At 37.8% G+C, this 23,671-nt stretch overlaps 1 protein-coding gene across 1 annotated transcript; it reads left to right on the top strand.

The window, feature by feature from the left end:
* Positions 1–1,620: 1,620 nt before the first annotated feature.
* On the top strand, positions 1,621–23,375 carry LOC107757041 (T-box transcription factor TBX4-like). The gene is made up of 10 exons (XM_016574395.1): positions 1,621–1,842; positions 7,916–8,061; positions 8,303–8,397; positions 13,181–13,300; positions 14,513–14,660; positions 18,250–18,402; positions 18,516–18,604; positions 18,680–18,915; positions 19,449–19,807; positions 22,305–23,375. The coding sequence occupies exons 2-10, from the start codon at positions 7,918–7,920 to the stop codon at positions 22,590–22,592; spliced, it is 1,632 nt and encodes a 543-aa protein (XP_016429881.1). The 5' UTR covers positions 1,621–1,842; positions 7,916–7,917; the 3' UTR covers positions 22,593–23,375.
* Positions 23,376–23,671: the final 296 nt, after the last annotated feature.

Below are 23,671 nucleotides of genomic sequence, written 5' to 3'. Positions count from 1 at the left end.
TTCTTTTTGAAGACGCATCCCTAACAAAAAGAAAAAAAAAAAAAAAAAATGTGCATGCACCTATAGGCAAGCTTGCCGTACTGTGAAAATCTAAGCGTTCACTGCTCTACACACAGGAAGGGTGCTTATGGGAAGAGGGTTAATGGTGGAAGAAAAGACACAGCATGCATGCTAAACACTCTGACTGCACACAGACATCTGAGCTAATGACTATGGCAGTATGGGGTTATGCTGGTTCCAGGGTGGCGGGTCGGTCGGAGGTTTTACTATGAAGCCATTGTGATGTCACTGCTCTGTACGGACTATCTGCCGCCGGGCACAGACAATGTCCTAGTGTAAAGCCAACTGCACATAATGCTCTTCAGAGAAATACAGCAAGCTGAGAAGAGATGAGAGCATCCTCACCCGATAATTTCATGCCAAAGACTCTATACTGGGCACTGTGTTACCACAGTATAAACCAGTTAAGTAGTGTGAAAAGACTGGATCTGTGCAGGATTTTGGAAATATTTGAGACCATAATTCACAGCACTGAATGAAGATTTCAGGTATGAGAGGGAAAAAGGAGAGAGAAATGTAGGACAAGGGGGTTTTCTGGCTCCTTCAGCCTCCTTACTCTTTGTTGTTTATTAGCAGAGACCCCTCTTGCCCATGACCAATTATACAGGCAAATGTTTTTCTAAGGAAAAAGAGCCTGCACTCCCATATGCATTAATCACTCACTGATACTTCCACAGGGATACTGATTCAACTGACAGGAATACAGCAGAATTCTTCAAATCTGATTTAAAAATCTTTAGTCAAGCAATTTGTATATTAAGAATTATGTAAATATAAAGAACAGAAAAATAAAAAACAGATTACAAATAAAACAACTATATATATATATATATAACCAAAAACAACCTTCTACAGTAAAAATAGCTCAATAGTATAATAGACATATATATTACAATATCATAACATTTTTCAAAAATGTAATGTGTAAATATAATTCATATATAATATAAATTGAATATGCATTTTTACAATAAGAATTGTAGTTTAGAAATATTTATTAGGCTACCATAGAGGTCATTCTCTTCTTCTAAATGACAACATTGAAAATACTCTTTTTTTTAAGAAAAGATAAAATCAAGATTATGGGTATAATTTTGTCAGTTTAAACCTAAAATTAATTAGTCACACAAAATTTCATCGTTTTTTTATGGTGAATATTCAACGATTGACGCTAAATTCGATTAAATATGTCAACATTCTATTTTTTAAAAACTAGGCTGCTAGTAATCTGTAAAGCCCCGAGGAACTATATATATATATATATATATATATATATAGTAAAACGACGCCCAGTTATTTAAAATGTACTCAGTAATCAAGGTTTCAGCGTGAATTTTGAATGATCATCACCTTTTCATTATTAAATGAGATGATAGCATCTATTTGATGTTTCCATCCGTAATAGATGTTGTTAACGGTAAACATTTATCGTGAGGCAGAGTACACGAAAAACTAGCGGTCTGACGGTGAGGCATCAATTGTAACGTAGTTTTGAGAGCATCGCTCAGTGTCCATTCACCCTGCGCTCAGTAACGAACCCTACTGCTGTTCCTAATTTCAAGACCACGTGACGGTGGGAGTGAGTGAAGTTTAAATTCCCTTTCAGAAAGGGAGCTCAATTCATCCCCTATAAAAAAAAATCATCCCTTTTATAGCGACATCTTATATAGCACGCTAAGGTATAACTTGCCTACTTGAGGATCCCCAAGAAAGCGCCCATCTTGAGCGAGTCTCACCCTGAGGTTCACACACAGAAGGTGTATCAAGATCAGTGAGGTGGAGGTAAGACCAATTATTTTCAATCACGTGTGATATCGGTAGCTATACACTGGGGTTTAAGTAAATAAATAGCCAACTGCTTAAAATTATTATTTCTCATGAGAATATTTTCGTGCTTCCAGCCTATAGGCCTATGACGTTTTAGATGGTTTTATGTAGTGAGACATACATTTATTTTTGTTCTAATCTGACAGGATGTCAGTAACAGTCTAGTAATTAGACCAGCACAGTTACGAAACAATTTCAAGAATTTAATGTTTTGAGATTTAACGGAGCAATTAATGACTTGTGCATCTAGGCCATAATTAATAAATATTTCAAACAAACGTTACGCCTTTTAAACTGTAGAGTAGGCTATATTTGACTTATTGAAGTAAACGTGATGTTGTGGTTTACATTGCCTACATTAAAAGATGGCTGAATGTCTGGACAAAGATTGATTTACAGCAATATTTTATGAAAAAGTTATCCTCATTGAATTTGACAGCAAAAACTGAAGAGAGTACAGTGGAAAAAATAGCAAAAATAAATAGGCTACCGACAACAGATTCATTAAAGTGTACATTAATTATAGTCCGTTCTATTATTATTTTTATTATTTATATTATATTTTATATTATGTATGTTTTAAACGACTAGCGAAAAGGTTTAGGAATTAAGTGAACATACCTATAACAAACTGAACAAGAACGAACGTATAACAAACTTAAGCGGCAGGGTGAATTTGTATTTATTTAGTTTTTAATCAAACACGTAGGCCTGTCCTATGTTTAATCACACAGTGTAGCAAATGTTTTAGCTTTTAGGAGGATGGACTGTACAGATTAACATAAAAAAAAAATCCAAACATGTGTCTACACGTAGGCTATAGACGAAAGAACATGATATTGGCCTATTGTGTCGTCCGGAATTACTCTCAATAAGAGGGTAAAACAAACAAAACTAACCTATATCATTACACCCATGACTGAGGCCTAGCCTATCTCTTAAAACAGAAACCAGTCTTCCATTATTTCTGCGTTTATTCTTATCTGATAGCATGACCTGTTTGGAAAATAACATTGGCGAGAACGACAAACGGGTTTGAAAAGGACATATTCTGGCTGTTGCCATTCCTTTGGTCATGTCACCAGTAGATGTAAGTCAAGGCTCCCACGGCCCTCGAACTTCTCCAGGTGATTTATTGATCTTTCAGCCTCGTGCCTCGACCCATTTACTCTAAAACCGCAACCATATTTCACTGGAAATGCTAGGACGTTTAAACGAAATCCTCATAGATTTTAAATTCAAACATGCGTGCATATAAATGCGGAACAACTATGCGAAATTTGTAACCATTTTAAACTGTGAAAATGACAGAAAGCTCATGACATAAAATAAAAAATACATTGTTATATAGTCATGGCTAACGTTCAACCTGTTTGTGATTCTTCAAATTAGAGGCACTTTTGGCTAACTTAAAATCTTGAGTAACAAAACTTTCTCAAACTGTTGCGTCTCTGTTAAAACATTTATCACGTCCTTGTATAAAGATCTGATGATGGTCTTGATCAGCCTTTGGGTGGATTTTGGTATAATATCTTGATGTGTGATCACACATTACACCCTCTTGGTATAATGGCATAATGTGTGATGTTGTGTTTTTTTTGGATGTGTGATGGTAATGATAATGACATTTTGACAGAAAAAGTTTTGGACTTAATAAATGACCGAAAACGTCTTGGACTAGATAAATAACAGAAAAACAAAATGACCGAAAAAGTCTTGGGCTTGCTAATGCTCAATTCAAATAATTTCAAATTAATTCAAATTATTAAATGACTGGTATGGAATTGGTAATGACAGAATAAAGCTTTCATCGTGATGTGAAAATCTTAAAATGAATTATATTTATAATCTTCAAATGGTCACTTTGCTGTGGTAGTGTTGTTCTCATTTCCATTAAAAGGCAAATGTCATGGAAATTAGATTTTTTTTGACCAACTCAAGTGTTTGGCAAATATATATATAACAAACTGGGGGAAATGCAAAGTCAAATTTCCATAATTTAAACATTTTTATTATAATGGTTAGGTCTGGTTGGGGAACTAGCCGGAAACATTGAAAGTTCAATATTAATGAAACGAAACAAAACAAACAGACAAAAGCAGTTAAAATATTTTTTTTTCTTCAAAATCGTCTTAGGGGACAGTAAACATAATTTCCCCCTATACCAAGTAAAAAAAAAACAACATTTCAAATGTTCCTTTTTTGTCTTGATACTTGAGGTACACTATTTTGAATACCTGCATTTTACACTATTCATGCGCGGGAGAGAATAAGGAGACGAGGCTACAAGTCATCTTTTACGATGAATAGACTTGCTTTCCTCGTGAGTGAACCCTGCGCATCGCATCGGGTTGTCTCGAGTTTGGTGTTATTGAGAGCAACGTCAGCGATGAGGCGCGGGGGGAAGGAGGGAATGAGTGAATGAGCCAAGATATTCACCCCAGTGCTTTAACAATTCAAGCTATTCTGCGGATACTTTGCGTTTCCAAGAAAACATCACGTAGTGAACCATTTGCCTCTGAGACGGGCACTTACCGGTGTTACAACGAGGCTCGCGGCGGTATTTGAACAGAAGCAGTCTCTGGGGAAGAGACAGCTCTGTCTGCTCATGATCAGATACAGGGGATGCTGAGCTGATGCTAGTGCACTGGACTCAACGCCACACCGGGACGTAACTTCCTGCTGTAATGTCGCAGTGGACAGATTATTGCGGGTTGGAATGATATGGAGGATTTCAGAACATAATATTTTATGAGGTAATATTACATTTGTTCTCAGGAGGTCACATCATGCTGCTCTGAAATCCTTGTGCCGGACTGAACCCTCACTTATGTGTGCATGGAGGGCGGTAATGCGATTAGACGCAGTTGATCTAGCCTATCCTTCTTTATCAAATTAAGTGATCAACGAGAAGGCGTCAGTCCTTCATAAATAAAACCCTAGCTAGGGCTTTCTTTTAACAATATCTGAATATCGTCTTAGCATGTTATGTAAACAACGCAGCCTTAAGTTCATATTACTGTACACGAACCATTCTATTGTCTATATGATTCATAAAAAAGACGAGACTTATTCAACCCTCAATTCTTTTGTAGTATGTAATGCTGCGTGTAAATGTGATATTTTACAACACTTTAGGTGTTTGCATGTAAATGTGATTTATATCAAACGAAAGCACTGCGGCCTGTATGTGTGTTCTCGCTTAATATTTTAAATGAATTGTTGGGTGCACATTGTTTACGTGCCTAAACATCTGATAATGCAGATACTTTTGATATTGTTCGTGTCAATCCCTGATCCATCCTTTCGCCGCGAAGGATGGAGTAGACCTAAGGCCTTAAAGCATCAGTTTAATTCATCCTGAAGGCACAGTGCTTGGTAAACAATAAGACAATAATATCTATATTTTAGACGCTGAAGTGCGAAATAAAAATGTAAAAAATGCCTTGATTATCGCAAATAAATAGAGGACTGACGTGAATGCAAAAGAAGAAAAATATTTACATACGTATACAGCATAGCTGCCTATTTTAAACTACAGATTTTTATTTATTTATTTATCTATTTTAAATCAAAACAATGATAATGTTTTTCCTATTTAATTTTAGGTCCGTGAAATGCTGAAATTTCGGGATAAATTAACCGTCACCAAAAACACGTATTTATAGCTACACAAACTGAACAATTCAATAAATAATCAACATCATCTATTAATAATAAATATACAATTAGTTGCACTTTTATATCACAACGAAAACGCAATGCACAACTAAAATAAGTATTTATAGCTACACAAACTGAACAATTCAATAAATAATCAACAACATCTATTAATAATAAATATACAATTAGTTGCACTTTTATATCACAACGAAAACGCAATGCACAACTAAAATAAAATGACACCACGGTTAGATAGCTAGAATTATACCGTTATCTTACAATGTTAATCTTTTTTCCACCACACTTATTCTTAAACATAATCCAAAAACAATCGAAAAGGAAACTACAGTATATTTTAAACGGAACAATTTGTGTTATAAATGGACCCAATAATAATATTTTTTATGTGTCAAATCCTATTTAATTCCCATGCAAGGTCACCTGAAAGGGGCCAACACATTTCCAGCATTTTTCATGTTCCCTCTGTGATTGTCAAAATGACAGTGACAAAATGTGTGCAGTCATGGGATAACTAAACCTACATATGTTAAAAATAAATTTAAGAAAAATAAGTGCTTTATAGAACCAGAAACCAATACACTAATCTTTGAAGCCTATTATGAAACATCAATGCAGTTTTTAATCTCCAAAAAAACATAACTAACTCAAGAACCCTATATACAGGCAAAATGGTTCTTGATAAGAAGAGTGTATTTTCCTAAACCTAATGTCCTGCAAAATATCATTGAAGAAATATTGCAGAATATCACTATACTCACGTAGGAAGGAAAACTGCGTTGCCTTACGGTGTTAGTGAACGGGCCTGTTCTCTAACACACACTGTATCCAGTCTGGTACAGAACCAAAAGGAAGACCAAAAGATACTGGACCGCTATTAAAACATGCATCAAAACTTTATAACAGAACCAGATCTGGCTGATGGACCACCTGAAAATTCATCACGGTTCCAGGCAAGAGATTATTTCAGGATTCCAAATGGCATTTCAATGAACTGTGTGAATTCTGACCACAAAAGCATGGCCAATACAGTGCAACCCATCCTCAAACAATTGCATTTTATTATTATTTTTTAGTTGAAACTTGGTCAGCGTTGAACATTTTGGACAACAGGCTCTGGAAATAGCCAGCAGTGTGCACAGAGCAGTATCTGCCAGGAATAGTTTAGCGGATTATATGTCTGGGGTGACAGAGATGTAAACAGAGCTCTCGCTCACTGGGCTTAGTTAAACAGTGTAAGTGAAAGGCACATTTTGGACTGGAAAAGTCCAGGGTTGACTTGCTGTAGCCTCACAGTGCCTGTCAGACTTTATCTTTATTAGCTTTGGCAAATGCCTGCCTGAGTTTACACGGAATCCAGCTCTTCTCCTTTTATCTGAAGGGCGCACACTCACATTGTTTACATGCGTGAGATTAGGAGTGGGTGGGAGGAGGTGGATTTCACTATGAGAGCGGTTTGGTGTCTGCCGTGGACATAGGCAGCATTTATGGAGGCAGTGTGCTGTAGTACAGTAATGAGACATACCTCTGGTGTGATGTCTGAGCGTGAGCAGAGAAGGGGCGTGAGAGCGGGGCTTAGTTTCTGACCTCCCTTAATGGAATCAGCGGTGTTTAGCACGCTTCCATAAAACCGAGGTGCCCGAATGCTGGAAGTGTAAATATTTAATCTTGCGATACTTCAGAACAAACGGATCTCGACCCCTTTCCTTGAAATGAATTGGCCAGGCCATGTTATGAGGACAGACTTTCCCTCACGAAATGTAAATGTACGCTATTTCTCAAATTTTTCAGCCCATGTCTTGTCTGTGTGTATAATCAATTACAGCAGACTATGAGAGAACAAAGAGGAACTATGACATCTGTGGTATTTTCATTACACGTATATCATTAGATAATTTTTAGCTTGTGTTAAAACCATGGCGTAAGTTTAGTTTTTTTCATTGGCTCATTTTCAGTTTTTTGTCAAATACGTATACAGTATTTTATACTTACATTTTACATTGGCTGAATAACTGGAAATAAAATCAAGAAACAAAACCCAAACAAAGTATGTGTTCTAATTAATTGAACATTTTTATTGAGTTTATTATTTTCCTAGAATCATAATCTTAATGTATATTTTATTTTTGCATCAAGATGCCAGTTTTTAGCAGAAGAGAGAATAAAATAAGCAGTGAGATAATGCATGGGCATTCTCAGTTTTCTATTTTTTATTTAATTCAAGATGTTTGTCAAAAAAAGTGGAAAAACCCAGGTTTCTGTTTTAATATTAACCTGAAATGATTTTTCTATTCTGAAAGTTAACTTGTGAAGCCACTATTTAACTAATATTTTTGTAATTTTACAGAAATGCTACAGGAGAAGGCCTCAGCTGTGGCTGATGAAGGTATGACCGTGGCCCAGTCGGGTGGGCCTCCTGAGCTTGCCAGTGATTCCTCGCATTTGGGCCTGCCTACAACTCCCAGCATTCCCCAGAACAATGAGCCTGACCAGGTAGCCAATCAGCTGCATTCTTTTAATGACTCCTGACTTGTAGGTCTTCAAGTCTACGAACAGATGTAATGTAACATAACATAGATTTATTGCTAAAACACAAAATAAAATGAATTACAGTGAAAAAAGTTAATATATTTTTTTTCTACTTCTCACTTGAGTGGTATTAAGTGCCATATTTAAGTTTTTCCACTGACAATGACTCATTATCATTTATCTTTTTTTGTGCATGGACCTTTAGAACATTGAAAACATCAAAGTGGTTCTTCATGACAGGGAACTATGGAAGAAGTTTCACGAGGCCGGAACCGAGATGATCATCACCAAAGCAGGCAGGCAAGAAAAGCATCATTTCCATCCACCCATCTTCATAGATTTTAGACATTAGCAGAGACAAATGGCGCTTTTCCACTGCATGGTACGGCACGGTAGGGTTCACTTTTGGGGGGTTTTCCACTGGGGACAGTACCTGGTACTTTTTTTAGTACCACCTCGGTTGAGGTTCCAAGTGAACCGTACCGTTACCAAAACGTGACGTGTAAACTCTGCTGATCACGGATTGGCCGGAGAGAATCGTCACTACCTGCGTCACTGAACTTGCGACACAAACACAAAAGAACCGCTAGATTTAAATCAGCACAGCCAGCGAAGGATCGAACGCAACTGTTTTGAACAAGCGCACCTTTTTTAACAACCAAAAAGTGGCTGTTTTGTTGTCTGTTGAGGAAGTACAGACGTTCCTCTTGTTGATAGCAGAGGAGCGGATCCAGCGAGCTTGATGGGGCGACACAGAATGAAAAAGTTTTTCATTCTTTCAGGAGTCGCGGCAATAGAGGCGGCGCAAATATAATGACATGTGAATAATCCCGCCCACTCTAAAGCGGTACTGAACTGCAGTGAAAACGCAAACCGAGCTGAGCCGTGTCGTACCGTACTGAGCAGAGTCGTACCACGCAGTGGAAAACCGCCAAAAGAGAAAAGTGGTGTAACTAGGCCATCTTGCTTCCAGTAAGAAATGCAAATGTGAAACCTTGTTTTACCAAGAGGCTCAGTCGCATGAAATGCTGAAGCCCTTTTAATGGAATGTTTATAAAATATTAAGCGACTAAGGTAAAGCAAGGCGGAATTCCTGTGCCTAGAAATATCTAATTGAAAACACAAACTGCTGCCCCGTGTGTTAGATTTAATGTGCTCTGTGGATTAAGAGCAGGACCCTGGATATTAAGCAGAGAATGAGTCAATACTCTCTGCCAGTCTTAGCCAACAGTTTCTCAGCACTTCTCTGTGGAAATGCAAAAGGTCACCACAATTTTTCTTTAATGCTGTAACATTGTGAGGGATGGGCTTCCCCCTGTCCAACTGATAAAGTGCTCCAAGAATCCTCAAACCCTTTGAAGAGCCAAAGCACTGTTCAGTCGGACAGCTGCACACAGAACAGGAGACTGTACTTCCTCATAGTTCCAACAACAGATGGGCTCATTTCATTTTACATACTTCAGCGTATAATGGACACCAGGCTCTGTTAAAGATGCTCAATATGTCAATCGAGCCATGAAGCAGGAAGAGCTTTTCACCATTTCATTTTCTTTTTTTGAGGGGAATATGACTTGTAGGACATTAGACAGCCATTCACTGAACTGTAAATCTTGAGAAAACTCGCCAGGTTTCTTCACGATGGCTCCCATTACACAAAATTGAGGCCAATTTCATGCGATGATTCTCACCGGGGTCTTGTTACATAGCAGGCTTGAGCCATGTCTGCATGGTATATGCCGTTTGACAGTATAGGTTTACGCTGAAGAATAATACACCCTTATATCAAATTATATAGTAACAAAAATTGCTTATGACAATATTTTGCTTCTGTGAATTCCACAAACAAGGCAAAAATCCAAAGAATAATATCATGTTAAAATTTGAGTGTGTCAGACCTGAAGACTAAAAGAGTTTTTGTAATCAAAAAGCGATTTACTTTAGCATAAACAGTAAAACAATCCCCCAGTCATGCAACTAGCACTACTTTCTATGCAGAGAAAGTGGGTCATACATAGTGTTAAAAAAATATTCTGGGTTCAGTACAAGCTCAGTTAACAGCATTTGTGGCATAATGTTGATTACCACAAAAAAAAATTTTCCACTTTAAACCTATAATGACAGTAAAAGTGATGATTTAAACAGCTTCACAGCTTAAATAATACACAGGTTTTAAGAGAATTCAGTGCATTAATAAAATGACACATATTTCTGCTTTTAAATCCTCCAAAATTGGACCCATTTATTTCCAAGTTAAGTGCCTTATTGTAACGTCGATTTTTGCAAGTCAAATTTTGCAAGGAATTTTTATTATTTTTTTGGTACTCAACATTATGTATGCTGTCGATTGAACTTAACTTGTGTTGAACTCAGAATATTCCTTTGAAGAAGTGAGGAAACTCTGCTACAACACGTCTTATTGCACATACAGTCTGCGGCCCAGTACTAAGCACCAAGCATGACTATTGAAAGCAGCCGGCTGGTGTTTCTTGTACACAGCCTGTCAGAGTAAGCATCAGCTAGGCTGATGAGAGAAGCTCGGTGCCCCGTTCGATCATGTCTCCCAGGCCCTAAAGGACCTATCTTGCTTCATCATCTAGCTCCTTTTGATCTAGCCATTCTGCCGACTCCTTCAGATAGTATGAATCACTGAAAGCGCAGGCATGCAAAAGCACTAAATGAAACCGCTGGCATAATGCGCATGCTGACACCGATATGATACACCTTCATACTTGCCATTTCTCATTGTCGTCCTCATACATATACACTGAAGCGCAGACCCACCCATAAACAGTGCTTTTACTGAGATAACTAAAAAAGTAACCATATCACTTGAAAGAATTTTATTCCCATGGATATCTACAAACTTGACATGTAATATATACCTAAAACTGTGCCATCATTTACTCACCCTCATGTCATTCCAAACCTCTCTGACTTTCTTCTGGGGAAAAAAGAAGATATTTAGCCATGTGATCTACTGTGGCAGCCATTATGCCAAAATGTTGCATAAATGGAAAGAGCATTACATATCCCTCAGCTGTTTACATGTGAGTCTTGAGTAAATGTGTTTTACTCTAGATTTATTACATCCTCGCTGTTAGTACTGTAAATACTGAAGTTAATTTTTCCTAACTATTTTCTTAACATGAATAATTCATTTTAGACAGATTTGCATATTTTGAAAATGTCTACATGTTCAATACATAAAAGCACATACAGAAGAACTCTTGTAATGTTTAATGTAATACTAAGGTAACATTTTACAGTAAGTTTTATTTAGTGAGTGCAACAGGTATCATAAAACGTTGCCACAGGTTACTAATAATGAAAAATATCTTACAGCATTTAGGTTCATGTTAATTTTGACAGACCAAAACATTTTTAAAAGTTGTATAAATGTATTATAAAAGAACATAATGAACAATAGTATATTTATAAATTGACTTCATAAACATACACTCATAATTAACCTAGATTTAAAAAATACAGTTTAAATAAATTACAATTCAATAAAAATTTAGTAAAAGTTCATATAGTTCATGACACCAAATGCATTCACTAATGTTAACTAATTGAACCTAATTGTAAAGTGTAGAAACAATGTCAGAACCAACAGCAAAATAAGATAGTGGATGATAATTTTTGGAATTATTGACACCGAAGGACAAGGAAACACATCATCATCAGAGAAAAGCCTGGTGGATAGGTTTAAGATGTTCCTGATGGCTTAAAGCAAATCTATAGCAATCTCTTGCCCAGAGTGATTTACATTGATTGGATTGTAGACCTGAGCCAGACATGGAGCTTTACCTTTCCCTGAGCTCTTCCTTTGGGTATTAAAGGTAGTGCTTTCAGGGAACTTTTTACATAGTGCAGGCCTGAGTAGCTCTGCATTTGCAAATGCAATGAAATGATTCAGTTCAGGGCACATTTATTTGCCGTAATAAATGTATGACTGTTGGTGGAACCTCAAGAAAGTAATGCACTGCAGTGGAACTTTCTGGAGGAGTGGAGTGGTGCAATGGGGCTGTTTAGCTGCCCACTGTTTAAAGACCTGCCATTAAAAAAGCACTCAGAGTTTATAAGGGGACTTGATCTTTTTGCAACTTTGCAGATTATGAAAAAAAAAAAGAAGTCTTCTGGATATTTCATGTGAAGAGGTCACCAAAGGTAGCTACATTGACTTGTTTTATGACTGCGTCTGCTATATTAGCATATTCTGTCTGTCATCTCAGCTTTACCTGTATCTGAACAAAATATAGATCCCACATTTTATAGAGCGGCTCCTTCAAAACATAGTCAATCCCTAAAAATATATATCTGTCCAAAAGCAAATAAGTACCAGGTACAGATCATGACTCCTTATATGGGGTTGTCGTGGATAACAGTTAAATTTTATGCTTTAGGTTTTATGATTTTTTTGAAGTGTAGCCTTTTATAGTAAGATGATTTTCAGAGGATTGTCTGGGGATGCTTGAGCATGCAGCCTTCTTTGAGATTTAAGCGACCTTTTGTGCTTCTTAAAAAACTAATCTGTCCTAAAAACAGGTTAAGCTGTTATCTGATCACTAATCGTGTATTCATCCGCCCAAAACAAACACTTCCCGTGATTCTCTTGCACTTAAGGCCTGTTAAAACCCTCGAAAGAGCTGATAAGACAGACTCATCCATGCTTACTGTCAGTGCTCAGCTGTTGCACACGCACCCTGGGTGCTGTTCCTGTAATGAGTAATAAAGATGACAGAGAGATACCTGAATGACACAAATGGGATAAGCCTGCGTAGATGCGATTGAAAGAGAATGACCTCAGTGAGCACAAAAGCGCATTAACAAGTTGTCAAGTTAGATCTAAATGGCATTTAAGGACAAAACCACAGTAGTATGTAGATAAAAATAACTTAAAAAACAGAAATAAAATTATTGATCAAAATAAAATAAAATAAGTAATGAATAAATGAATACAATTATTTCTCATCATTTAACAACACCTGAAGCGATTAAGTTCTATTTCAATGTGACATCATCTTTCAATGGTAAGGCACTATTTTTAACCCTGATGGTATCATTTGTACTTTTTTTTTAGGCGAATGTTTCCCAGCTACAAAGTTAAAGCCACAGGAATGAATCCTAAGACCAAATACATCCTTTTAACTGACATTGTTCCAGCTGATGACCATCGGTACAAATTCTGTGACAACAAGTGGTGAGTTTACCATCCTTTTGTCTATTTTTAATGTTCCTTGTTTTTTTTTCTTTGAGCAAGGCTCACAATAGAATAATTAGAATAACCACATTCTGGAAAGTTGTGCTTGAACATGCAATAGCAAATATGACATGATCAGAAAAGTGACAAAGTGGTCCCTTCAGGCATCCTGACAAACACAATCTGGACAAAAATTAGCATGTTTTACATTCTGCTGTCTCCTCCAGTCTCTTTGATTCGAAGTTTGTTGAATTGAGTGGACAAATGGTGCCATTCACCATTCTACACGGTACAATTTTTAACACACTTTATACTCGTTTGAGTAAACGTGAACTGTCTTTTTATAAAATGAGAATGTATCCAATAAAACACTTTTTGCAAAGGCCAACACTGAAGGAAACTCAAATTGCAACCATATTTATTAGCAAACAATGTGCAGTCTGCATCAGTTTATTCATGCAATGCTGGCTAGTTCTGGCTGTGGATTGTCATTAGCACAGAGTTAATTACTGTAGGCTACAGCAGGCAGTCTGTCAAAACCAATGGGCTTAAAACAGCTGGGTTATGCATGCTGTCCTCTTTGTGACCCTGTGCCTCTGGCAATGCCACTAGATATGGGTACCATCCACCCATGCAACATTTGGCACCAGAAATAAGTCAGATCTGGTTGAATCCAGCATGGGGAAAAAATTAAATAATGATGGCACGCAAATCTCAATGAATTGCATGTTTTGTTACGAGAACGAGTATTTTATGACCATTTCTCAAAATCTGTGGGATAGACTGGAATTCCAGCATTTGCCAGCATCGGTTCTGGAGATCTTCAGCGACACCTTCAAGGCACACAATTAGCAGTGATGTTATGGTCAAAGCAGCCACCCCAAATCTTTGGGAATTACTCCCATAATGTCACGGACATAACCACTCGTGCTCTGAATCTGTCATTAATGTACAGATGTTCTGCATAAAGCCTTTCTGTAGTCTGCAGCTATATCCTATATAGAATTTGTGCAACACTGAAAAACTATTTTCCTTTTAAAAGCATTATGGCATGATGTCAGAGGTGCTGGAAAGCTATGTAGTACTAGAAGAGAAAATCTGGGGGACAGTCTAAATCACTGCACCAACAACTATTAGCTACAGGTCTTTTGCAAATGTTGCTAGTGCCTCTTAGGGTTGTCAAAAAAAAAAATCTTATGTTCTTTTCCATAGGATGGTAGCAGGAAAAGCAGAGCCTGCCATGCCTGGAAGACTCTACGTCCACCCAGACTCTCCTGCAACAGGGGCCCATTGGATGAGACAGCTGGTCTCCTTTCAAAAGCTGAAGCTCACAAACAACCACCTTGATCCATTTGGGCACGTGAGTGGCCGTAAACAAATTATTTTGTAAAAATTTGAGCTTTGACATTAAAACTTTGGATCCGATGAGACAGTGGGCAAGTAAGAGAGCATTACAAGGTGGACTAGGTGGGACACAAAATGTAGTGGACATAGCAACCGATCTTTTGTTTGGTATTGTGACAATCATCCAAGTGAAACAGATTAATCAAAAAACAAAGTGTAGGGTGGGGGCTTGCCTTCTATCTGTCAGTTGATGATTGTATGGAAGCAGATCTGAATGCAAGCTTAAGTTCAATTGTAAGAAAGAGGCAGAGTTTAAGCAGACAAAATGGTTGGATAAGACCAGTATACGTCACCAGAGAGTATGTTCCTCCAGAAGATCGAGCTATGACATTTTTCAAAATCTGTGGGATAGACTGGAATTCTGTCTGAGACTAAGGCACAAAAGCATATAATTTCCCAGAGTTTTTATTTCTTTAAACTGAAATTAAATTGGAATTAAACCTTCAAGCAAGGCTGTCAAAGGTTTAATTTGTTTTAAACCTTTAACAAGGCTGTTAAAGGTTTAAAAGACAATTTTTTAGTCTATCTTGACAAACATTTTTCGTTGCTAAAAATTACTTTTCAACTCCCTCCAAATTAAATTGGAATTACAATTCTGCGTCCTGTTCAATTCTGAATGAATACACCTCATGTGAGAGCTATGGTAAGGGTCATCTTGAGAAAGTAGAAGAAAGGAGAAGAGAGACTGTGGAGCAGAGGTGAGGAGTCTGACCATGGCAGCGCTGCCCAAAGGAGCCTGTGGACCTAGCTTGTCTGATGCAATAACATCAGAAGCAAGCTCATTAGGTTCATAACCTGTCAGAACGGCACAAAGTTGGCCTGTCAGGATTAGTTGAATGCCTAGGAAGTGATAAGGGCGAGTAATGAGCTTGGAAAGAGGTTGCTAAGCTCTACTGACGCCCACAACAGCAGGGACACCGTGGCTGACCGAAAGCCCCAATACAGGTCGACACTGTAGCCATGTTAGTGCACGCCACACAAGTCACAGTCAAAACATGCGCTAAAGCTAGGAGTCCCAAGATATAAAATTTTTGTGCTGATGATAATTATTTTCATGTTATGAAAATAACAAAAATATTAAGCAGCAAAAACGGCATTCAACATTGATAATAATAAGAAATATTTCCTGAGCACCAAATCAGCATATTAGCATGATTTCTAAAGGATCACATGACACTGAAGAGTAATGGCTGCTGAAAATTCACCATTGCCATGACCAGAATAAATAACATTTTAAAATTATATTAAAGTAGGAAACCGTTATTCAAAATTGTAATAATATTTCACAATATGGACCCACTTTATATTAAGTGGCCTTAACAACTATGTACTTACATTTAAATTAATAATTTGGTACAATGCACTTAGTGTACATACATGTTTTTACATTGTACTTATATTAAAAAAATACCTGCATGTAATTACATCTGTAATTAATTTCTGTAATTACATTTATAATTACACAGTTGACCCATCCCTTACACCTTAACCCACCCTTAAACCTACCCATACCACCAAACCTGTCCCTAACCTCACCCGTATCCCACCTCAATAGCAGCAAAAGTGTTTTGCAATACAATATGAACACAATAAGTACATTGTACTTAATTTTTGATGTAAGTACATTGTAGTTAAGGCCACTTAATATAAAGTGGGGCCCACAATATTACTATTTTTACTGTATTTTTATTTTTTAATAAATGCTGCCTTGTTGAACATAAGAGACTTCTTTCAAAAACATAAAAAAAGCTTACCAAACTGACCCCAAATGTTTGGACGATATACTTTATATACAATATTGTCCAATACATTAAAAAAACCTCCAATATTAACTGATAACCAATATTTTTTAGTTTTTCAGAAAGTATGGAAATTGTGATTTATTGGCATTTCCACAACACCATGCTTTGATTTCCTTTGCTAGGCCACTGACCACACAGACACCCAACACCCAAAGATATTTATAAGCTCTCTGTAGACTGAACTTGCAAGAATATTTTTGGTGCAGGGCCATCTAGCTTTAAGGTCACATGACACAACTTCTATTCCCAAAAATAGATCTTAGATTAAAAGAAAACACTGAGATGAAAGGCAAGGGCCAGCCTCGGAGTCTGCATTGATCTGAAAGGGGTGCTTGATTAATATACTTGGACAGCACACATCCCTGTATCTGAATCATCAGTGCAGCTCGTATCACATGGTATTACCTCAAGACGCTAGCCAGCCAACCAGGCAAAGGTCACATGTGTCTGCATTCACCCAATGAAGCGCTCAAACCATTCATTTGGCTGGGGCTACTGTCTGTGTCTGAGATGGGGGGGATTGACCTGAGGTTGCCCTCTGTGCACTAGTGCTCCTAACTCCTCTTTAAAAAGTGCAGCTACGAGGAGAGCTGCCTCACTCTCTGTCTGAAAGTCGACATAACAAAGGGAAAGGCCTTGATGCTTATTGGCCCTGACAGAACGGTGTTGGGGATGACCCTAACTAAACGCTTCACTGAACACCGAACACATGGATGCACTGAGCAGACTGGTGCTAGAACACTATGAACAAACACACATACACAAAAGATCCAATTGGATTACTTGCATACAACACAGAACAAAAGCTTTTGACATATTTATTGATCCTGTCACATTAACATATACTGTACATTAACAGCCTCATTAGTGTTCAACATACAGTTTTGTACACTTTGATATTCCCAAAAACCTACAATATGGGTGTAAGAGGATCATCCATATAGGTATTTATGTATTCACGGCTTTAGAAATTTAAAATTTATTGTAGGAATAATAAAAAATGTACCTGGAGCATTTTAGAATGATTTCTGAAAGATCATGTGACACTAAAGAATGGAGTAATGGCTGCTGAAAATTCAGTGTTGCCATCACAGGAATAAATAACAATGATTTTTAAAAATTGTTAAAAAAGATAACAGTTCTTTTAAATTGTAAAAAATATTTTTGAATATTACTGTTTTAGAATTTACTGTATTTTTGATTAAATAAATGCAGCAGAGACTTTCAAAAACATAAAACATTTTATGACCCCAAACCTTTGAAGTTTTTGAACCACATTTTAAAACAAATATTTATCATATATATTTGTATATAGTTAACTTTTTTCTAAAGCCCTAATCCCAACCCATACACTAAACCCAACCGTTTTTCCACACACACACACACACACATATATATTTATTACCAATTACATTATATATATATATATATATATAAATGTAATTGGTAGATAAATGTACTGCAACAGTAATTTTAGTGACAATATACTATACAGATATATAGCTATTTTTGAACTGATGAAATGGAACAATTACAACCCAATAATTTAATATTCTGTGACCCTAAAAGGATTTGTTAACAATGTACATATCTAAAGTCATTCATGCGTCAAGTGCTGTCAGTCTGTTAATAATGTGTTTAAATTGTATGAAAATGTACATGCATTAGAATGAACTATTTAAAAAAAAATGTAAAAGGTCTCTTTTTGTTAATATTCTATTTTAATTGCATTTCTGTTCTCAGATCATCTTGAACTCAATGCACAAATACCAGCCCAGGTTACACATCGTGAAGGCTGATGAGAACAATGCCTTTGGCTCCAAGAACACGGCCTACTGCACTCACGTCTTCCATGAGACAGCTTTCATCTCTGTTACATCCTATCAGAACCATAAGGTACCAACACAACCTGACCATAATACAATAGTGTCTCGCACTATTGCAAACTATTGGTCACACCTGCAGTTATTTAATACACTGCAATTACTAACTTGTTTGTTTTTTTATAGATCACCCAGTTAAAAATTGAGAACAATCCTTTTGCCAAAGGTTTCCGTGGCAGCGACGAGGGTGATTTGCGTGTGTCCAGACTTCAAGGGTAAGATTATAATTTAAAATATGCTGCATAATGTACCAAATAGATATCTTACTGACCAAGTGCCCCTTTTCCTAGGAAAGATTACCCTGTGATTTCTAAGAACATGGTCCGGCAGCGGCTTATCTCATCACATGGCCATCTGTCAGGAAAACTGGGTGCAGGTGTGCTAAGTAGCCACCCGCAGGTGGTTTCTCACTATCAGTATGACAGTGGAGTCCCTCTACCAAACTCTGATTCCCAGGAAGCTCTCTCTAACTCCTTCCCATCTAGCCGGGAATCCAGCCTTCTTTACCACTGCTTCAAGCACAGAGGTACATAGCTGTGGCAACCACCTTATTTGCCAAAAAAACTTGTTAATCCTGACTAGAGATGCATGATTATTAGTACTATAGTCAGTCAGTTATAGTCATATTCAGTCAGTTTTTATATATTCAATATCAGCTGTGCTCATTTCCTGTATTTTTACACTTAGATTTCCTTTGCAGTCATCGAACGTTCACTTAAAATTCATATTAAAAAATGCTAATAATTTAATAACACAAATGTAATCTTTAATCAATCTCAAAATATTTTTTTATACTCTACATTCTAATACTGTTGCCTAAATTCACTTGTAGCATTTAGAATGATTAAATTCAATCATTTTAAATGCTACAAGTAAATTTAAGCATCATAACATTCGTTTTTTATGAATAATATAATATAATATATTAATAAGATTATTGGCATGGGCGCATCCCTAGTCCTGACATAAATGAAGCATTTTTTATGAAGTATTTAGAGTACATTTTTAACAAAAATTGATTAATTTTCAACCACGTGTATTCATTATATTTTCTTTTAGATAGCACAAGGCATTTGGAACTGGGATGCAAACGACCCTATCTTGACACAACAGCCTCTGCAGTTACAGATGAGCACTACTTCCGCTCCCCTCCATCCTACGATCCACCCCTGCTGTCCCACCCATACTGCAGCGAGGCGTTGGGCTCTAGAGAGGCATGTATGTATGGAGGAATGGAGGGAGAGACAGGGGGCACAGTGGGTGCTGATGATCTCCCAGTCCCCTCCCTGAACTGCAATATGTGGGCGTCAGTGCAGCCGTGTCCTCGTTACGGCATGCAAACTGTGGAGGCTATGCCATACCAGCCATTTCCCGCCCACTTCAACAGCCCAGCCTCCGTTCCCTCTGTGGTTCCCCACCACTCACCGTCCTTATTTAATACACTGCAATTACTAACTTGTTTGTTTTTTTATAGATCACCCAGTTAAAAATTGAGAACAATCCTTTTGCCAAAGGTTTCCGTGGCAGCGACGAGGGTGATTTGCGTGTGTCCAGACTTCAAGGGTAAGATTATAATTTAAAATATGCTGCATAATGTACCAAATAGATATCTTACTGACCAAGTGCCCCTTTTCCTAGGAAAGATTACCCTGTGATTTCTAAGAACATGGTCCGGCAGCGGCTTATCTCATCACATGGCCATCTGTCAGGAAAACTGGGTGCAGGTGTGCTAAGTAGCCACCCGCAGGTGGTTTCTCACTATCAGTATGACAGTGGCGTCCCTCTACCGAACTCTGATTCCCAGGAAACTCTCTCTAACTCCTTCCCATCTAGCCGGGAATCCAGCCTTCTTTACCACTGCTTCAAGCACAGAGGTACATAGCTGTGGCAACCACCTTATTTGCCAAAAAAACTTGTTAATCCTGACTAGATGCATGATTATTAGTACCATAGTCAGTCAGTTATAGTCATATTCAGTCAGTTTTTATATATTCGATATCAGCTGTGCTCATTTCCTGTATTTTTACACTTAGATTTCCTTTGCAGTCATCTAACGTTCACTTAAAATTCATATTAAAAAATGCTAATAATTTAATAACACAAATGTAATCTTTAATCAATCTCAAAATATTTTTTTATACTCTACATTCTAATACTGTTGCCTAAATTCACTTGTAGCATTTAGAATGATTAAATTCAATCATTTTAAATGCTACAAGTAAATTTAAGCATCATAACATTCGTTTTTTATGAATAATATAATATAATATATTAATAAGATTATTGGCATGGGCGCATCCCTAGTCCTGACATAAATGAAGCATTTTTTATGAAGTATTTAGAGTACATTTTTAACAAAAATTGATTAATTTTCAACCACGTGTATTCATTATATTTTCTTTTAGATAGCACAAGGCATTTGGAACTGGGATGCAAACGACCCTATCTTGACACAACAGCCTCTGCAGTTACAGATGAGCACTACTTCCGCTCCCCTCCATCCTACGATCCACCCCTGCTGTCCCACCCATACTGCAGCGAGGCGTTGGGCTCTAGAGAGGCATGTATGTATGGAGGAATGGAGGGAGAGACAGGGGGCACAGTGGGTGCTGATGATCTCCCAGTCCCCTCCCTGAACTGCAATATGTGGGCGTCAGTGCAGCCGTGTCCTCGTTACGGCATGCAAACTGTGGAGGCTATGCCATACCAGCCATTTCCCGCCCACTTCAACAGCCCAGCCTCCGTTCCCTCTGTGGTTCCCCACCACTCACCGTCCATGCAGCATCCACATCCAGCACCTCCCGACCTAGTTACGTTTACCACACAGCGGGTGTTGCCACCCACACCATCTTCAGCTTCCTCCTCCCCCTCTGGCCCTGCCCCCCGTGATAGAGCACATTCTTCGCTGTTTCATAGGAAGCCTGGATCACCGTTACGTTCACAAAGGGATTTCACAGCTCTCTCTAACTCCTTCCCATCTAGCCGGGAATCCAGCCTTCTTTACCACTGCTTCAAGCACAGAGGTACATAGCTGTGGCAACCACCTTATTTGCCAAAAAAACTTGTTAATCCTGACTAGAGATGCATGATTATTAGTACTATAGTCAGTCAGTTATAGTCATATTCAGTCAGTTTTTATATATTCAATATCAGCTGTGCTCATTTCCTGTATTTTTACACTTAGATTTCCTTTGCAGTCATCGAACGTTCACTTAAAATTCATATTAAAAAATGCTAATAATTTAATAACACAAATGTAATCTTTAATCAATCTCAAAATATTTTTTTATACTCTACATTCTAATACTGTTGCCTAAATTCACTTGTAGCATTTAGAATGATTAAATTCAATCATTTTAAATGCTACAAGTAAATTTAAGCATCATAACATTCGTTTTTTATGAATAATATAATATAATATATTAATAAGATTATTGGCATGGGCGCATCCCTAGTCCTGACATAAATGAAGCATTTTTTATGAAGTATTTAGAGTACATTTTTAACAAAAATTGATTAATTTTCAACCACGTGTATTCATTATATTTTCTTTTAGATAGCACAAGGCATTTGGAACTGGGATGCAAACGACCCTATCTTGACACAACAGCCTCTGCAGTTACAGATGAGCACTACTTCCGCTCCCCTCCATCCTACGATCCACCCCTGCTGTCCCACCCATACTGCAGCGAGGCGTTGGGCTCTAGAGAGGCATGTATGTATGGAGGAATGGAGGGAGAGACAGGGGGCACAGTGGGTGCTGATGATCTCCCAGTCCCCTCCCTGAACTGCAATATGTGGGCGTCAGTGCAGCCGTGTCCTCGTTACGGCATGCAAACTGTGGAGGCTATGCCATACCAGCCATTTCCCGCCCACTTCAACAGCCCAGCCTCCGTTCCCTCTGTGGTTCCCCACCACTCACCGTCCATGCAGCATCCACATCCAGCACCTCCCGACCTAGTTACGTTTACCACACAGCGGGTGTTGCCACCCACACCATCTTCAGCTTCCTCCTCCCCCTCTGGCCCTGCCCCCCGTGATAGAGCACATTCTTCGCTGTTTCATAGGAAGCCTGGATCACCGTTACGTTCACAAAGGGATTTCACAGGCTATCCGACCCACAGCCCCACTTCAACACGAGAACCAGCCTATCAATACCAAACGGGCCTCAGCAGTGTTGGGCCACACTGGACTGACAGTTAAAGAGTGACCCACAGCACCATCTACAACTATATTCCTCTTCAGCTAAGAGCAACAAACTCTCTCTGAACAACAACTGCAATGAGATTATTTTTTACGTACAGCCATGATACTAAATTGTAAAGCAAAGCCATAAATATATTTAGCCTAATAGTATAGGAAGCCCACAATTTGTGGCACTGTGTATTTATTTGAATTCAAGATAAGACTAGAGTAGCAGTTCATGCGCGGGTGGTGAAGCCAAGCACAAATGGTGTACCTAATGCACTGTTGTTGGCATTAAAGGGTTAGCTCAGTCAAAAATGAAAAAAATCTTCTTTGGTGAAGAAAGATGATCATACAAGTTTGCTACGGCATAAAGGCAATGGCAAACTTTCATTTTTGGATAAACTGTCCTTTTAAGATGAACCTTTTCAGTGCCGACTTTCTGTATGAAGCACAAAATGTGTGTGCCAATTGAAATTGTGCTCTGCTTGAGAGATTTTGTGTATTAGGTGCATAATGAAAAAAGTCAATGGATTATATTGAGAAGTTTAGTTGTTAGTTAACCTAAACAGACTTAGTTATTACTAAGGCTGCCTTTTTCCCCTTCAAATGTTAGAGTGTAAGACCTGTGCCGAGCCCAAAGATTGGTTGGAGTTATTTTCTGGGTGTTATTAAGAGATCCTTATTTTTTCCTATTAACGCAATAAAGTTTTAAACAAAATGGAATTGCTAATGTACTGATGCTATGCAATTGCTAATATATCTTTGTAATGCAATCACAACAATGAAGCTATTAAATATTAAAACACCTGACCCTCTACCGTAATCAAATAATAAAATGATATTTGTGGTAAAAAACAAAAATACATACCAGACTTACAGCTCAGATTAAAGTGCTCTTGGATTGGCTCCGATGCTTTTCCTCCGTTTCCGTTGGACTGTGTCTGTAAATGGAGTGTGGGGCAGGTTGAACAATATGTGCTTGAAGAGAAGTGTTTGAGTTGTGAGTCTGGCACCAAATCATTGTCCAAATTTGTTCAATTAGTGCAATGCGACATCAGAGAATTCCTTGCAACCAGATGGAAGCTTAAAGAGCG

This window comes from Sinocyclocheilus rhinocerous, unplaced genomic scaffold (genome assembly GCF_001515625.1).
Source record: "Sinocyclocheilus rhinocerous isolate Xijiao unplaced genomic scaffold, SAMN03320098_v1.1 scaffold1152, whole genome shotgun sequence".
NCBI lineage: Eukaryota > Metazoa > Chordata > Actinopteri > Cypriniformes > Cyprinidae > Sinocyclocheilus > Sinocyclocheilus rhinocerous.
This window is presented reverse-complemented; position numbering and strand designations above follow the sequence as displayed.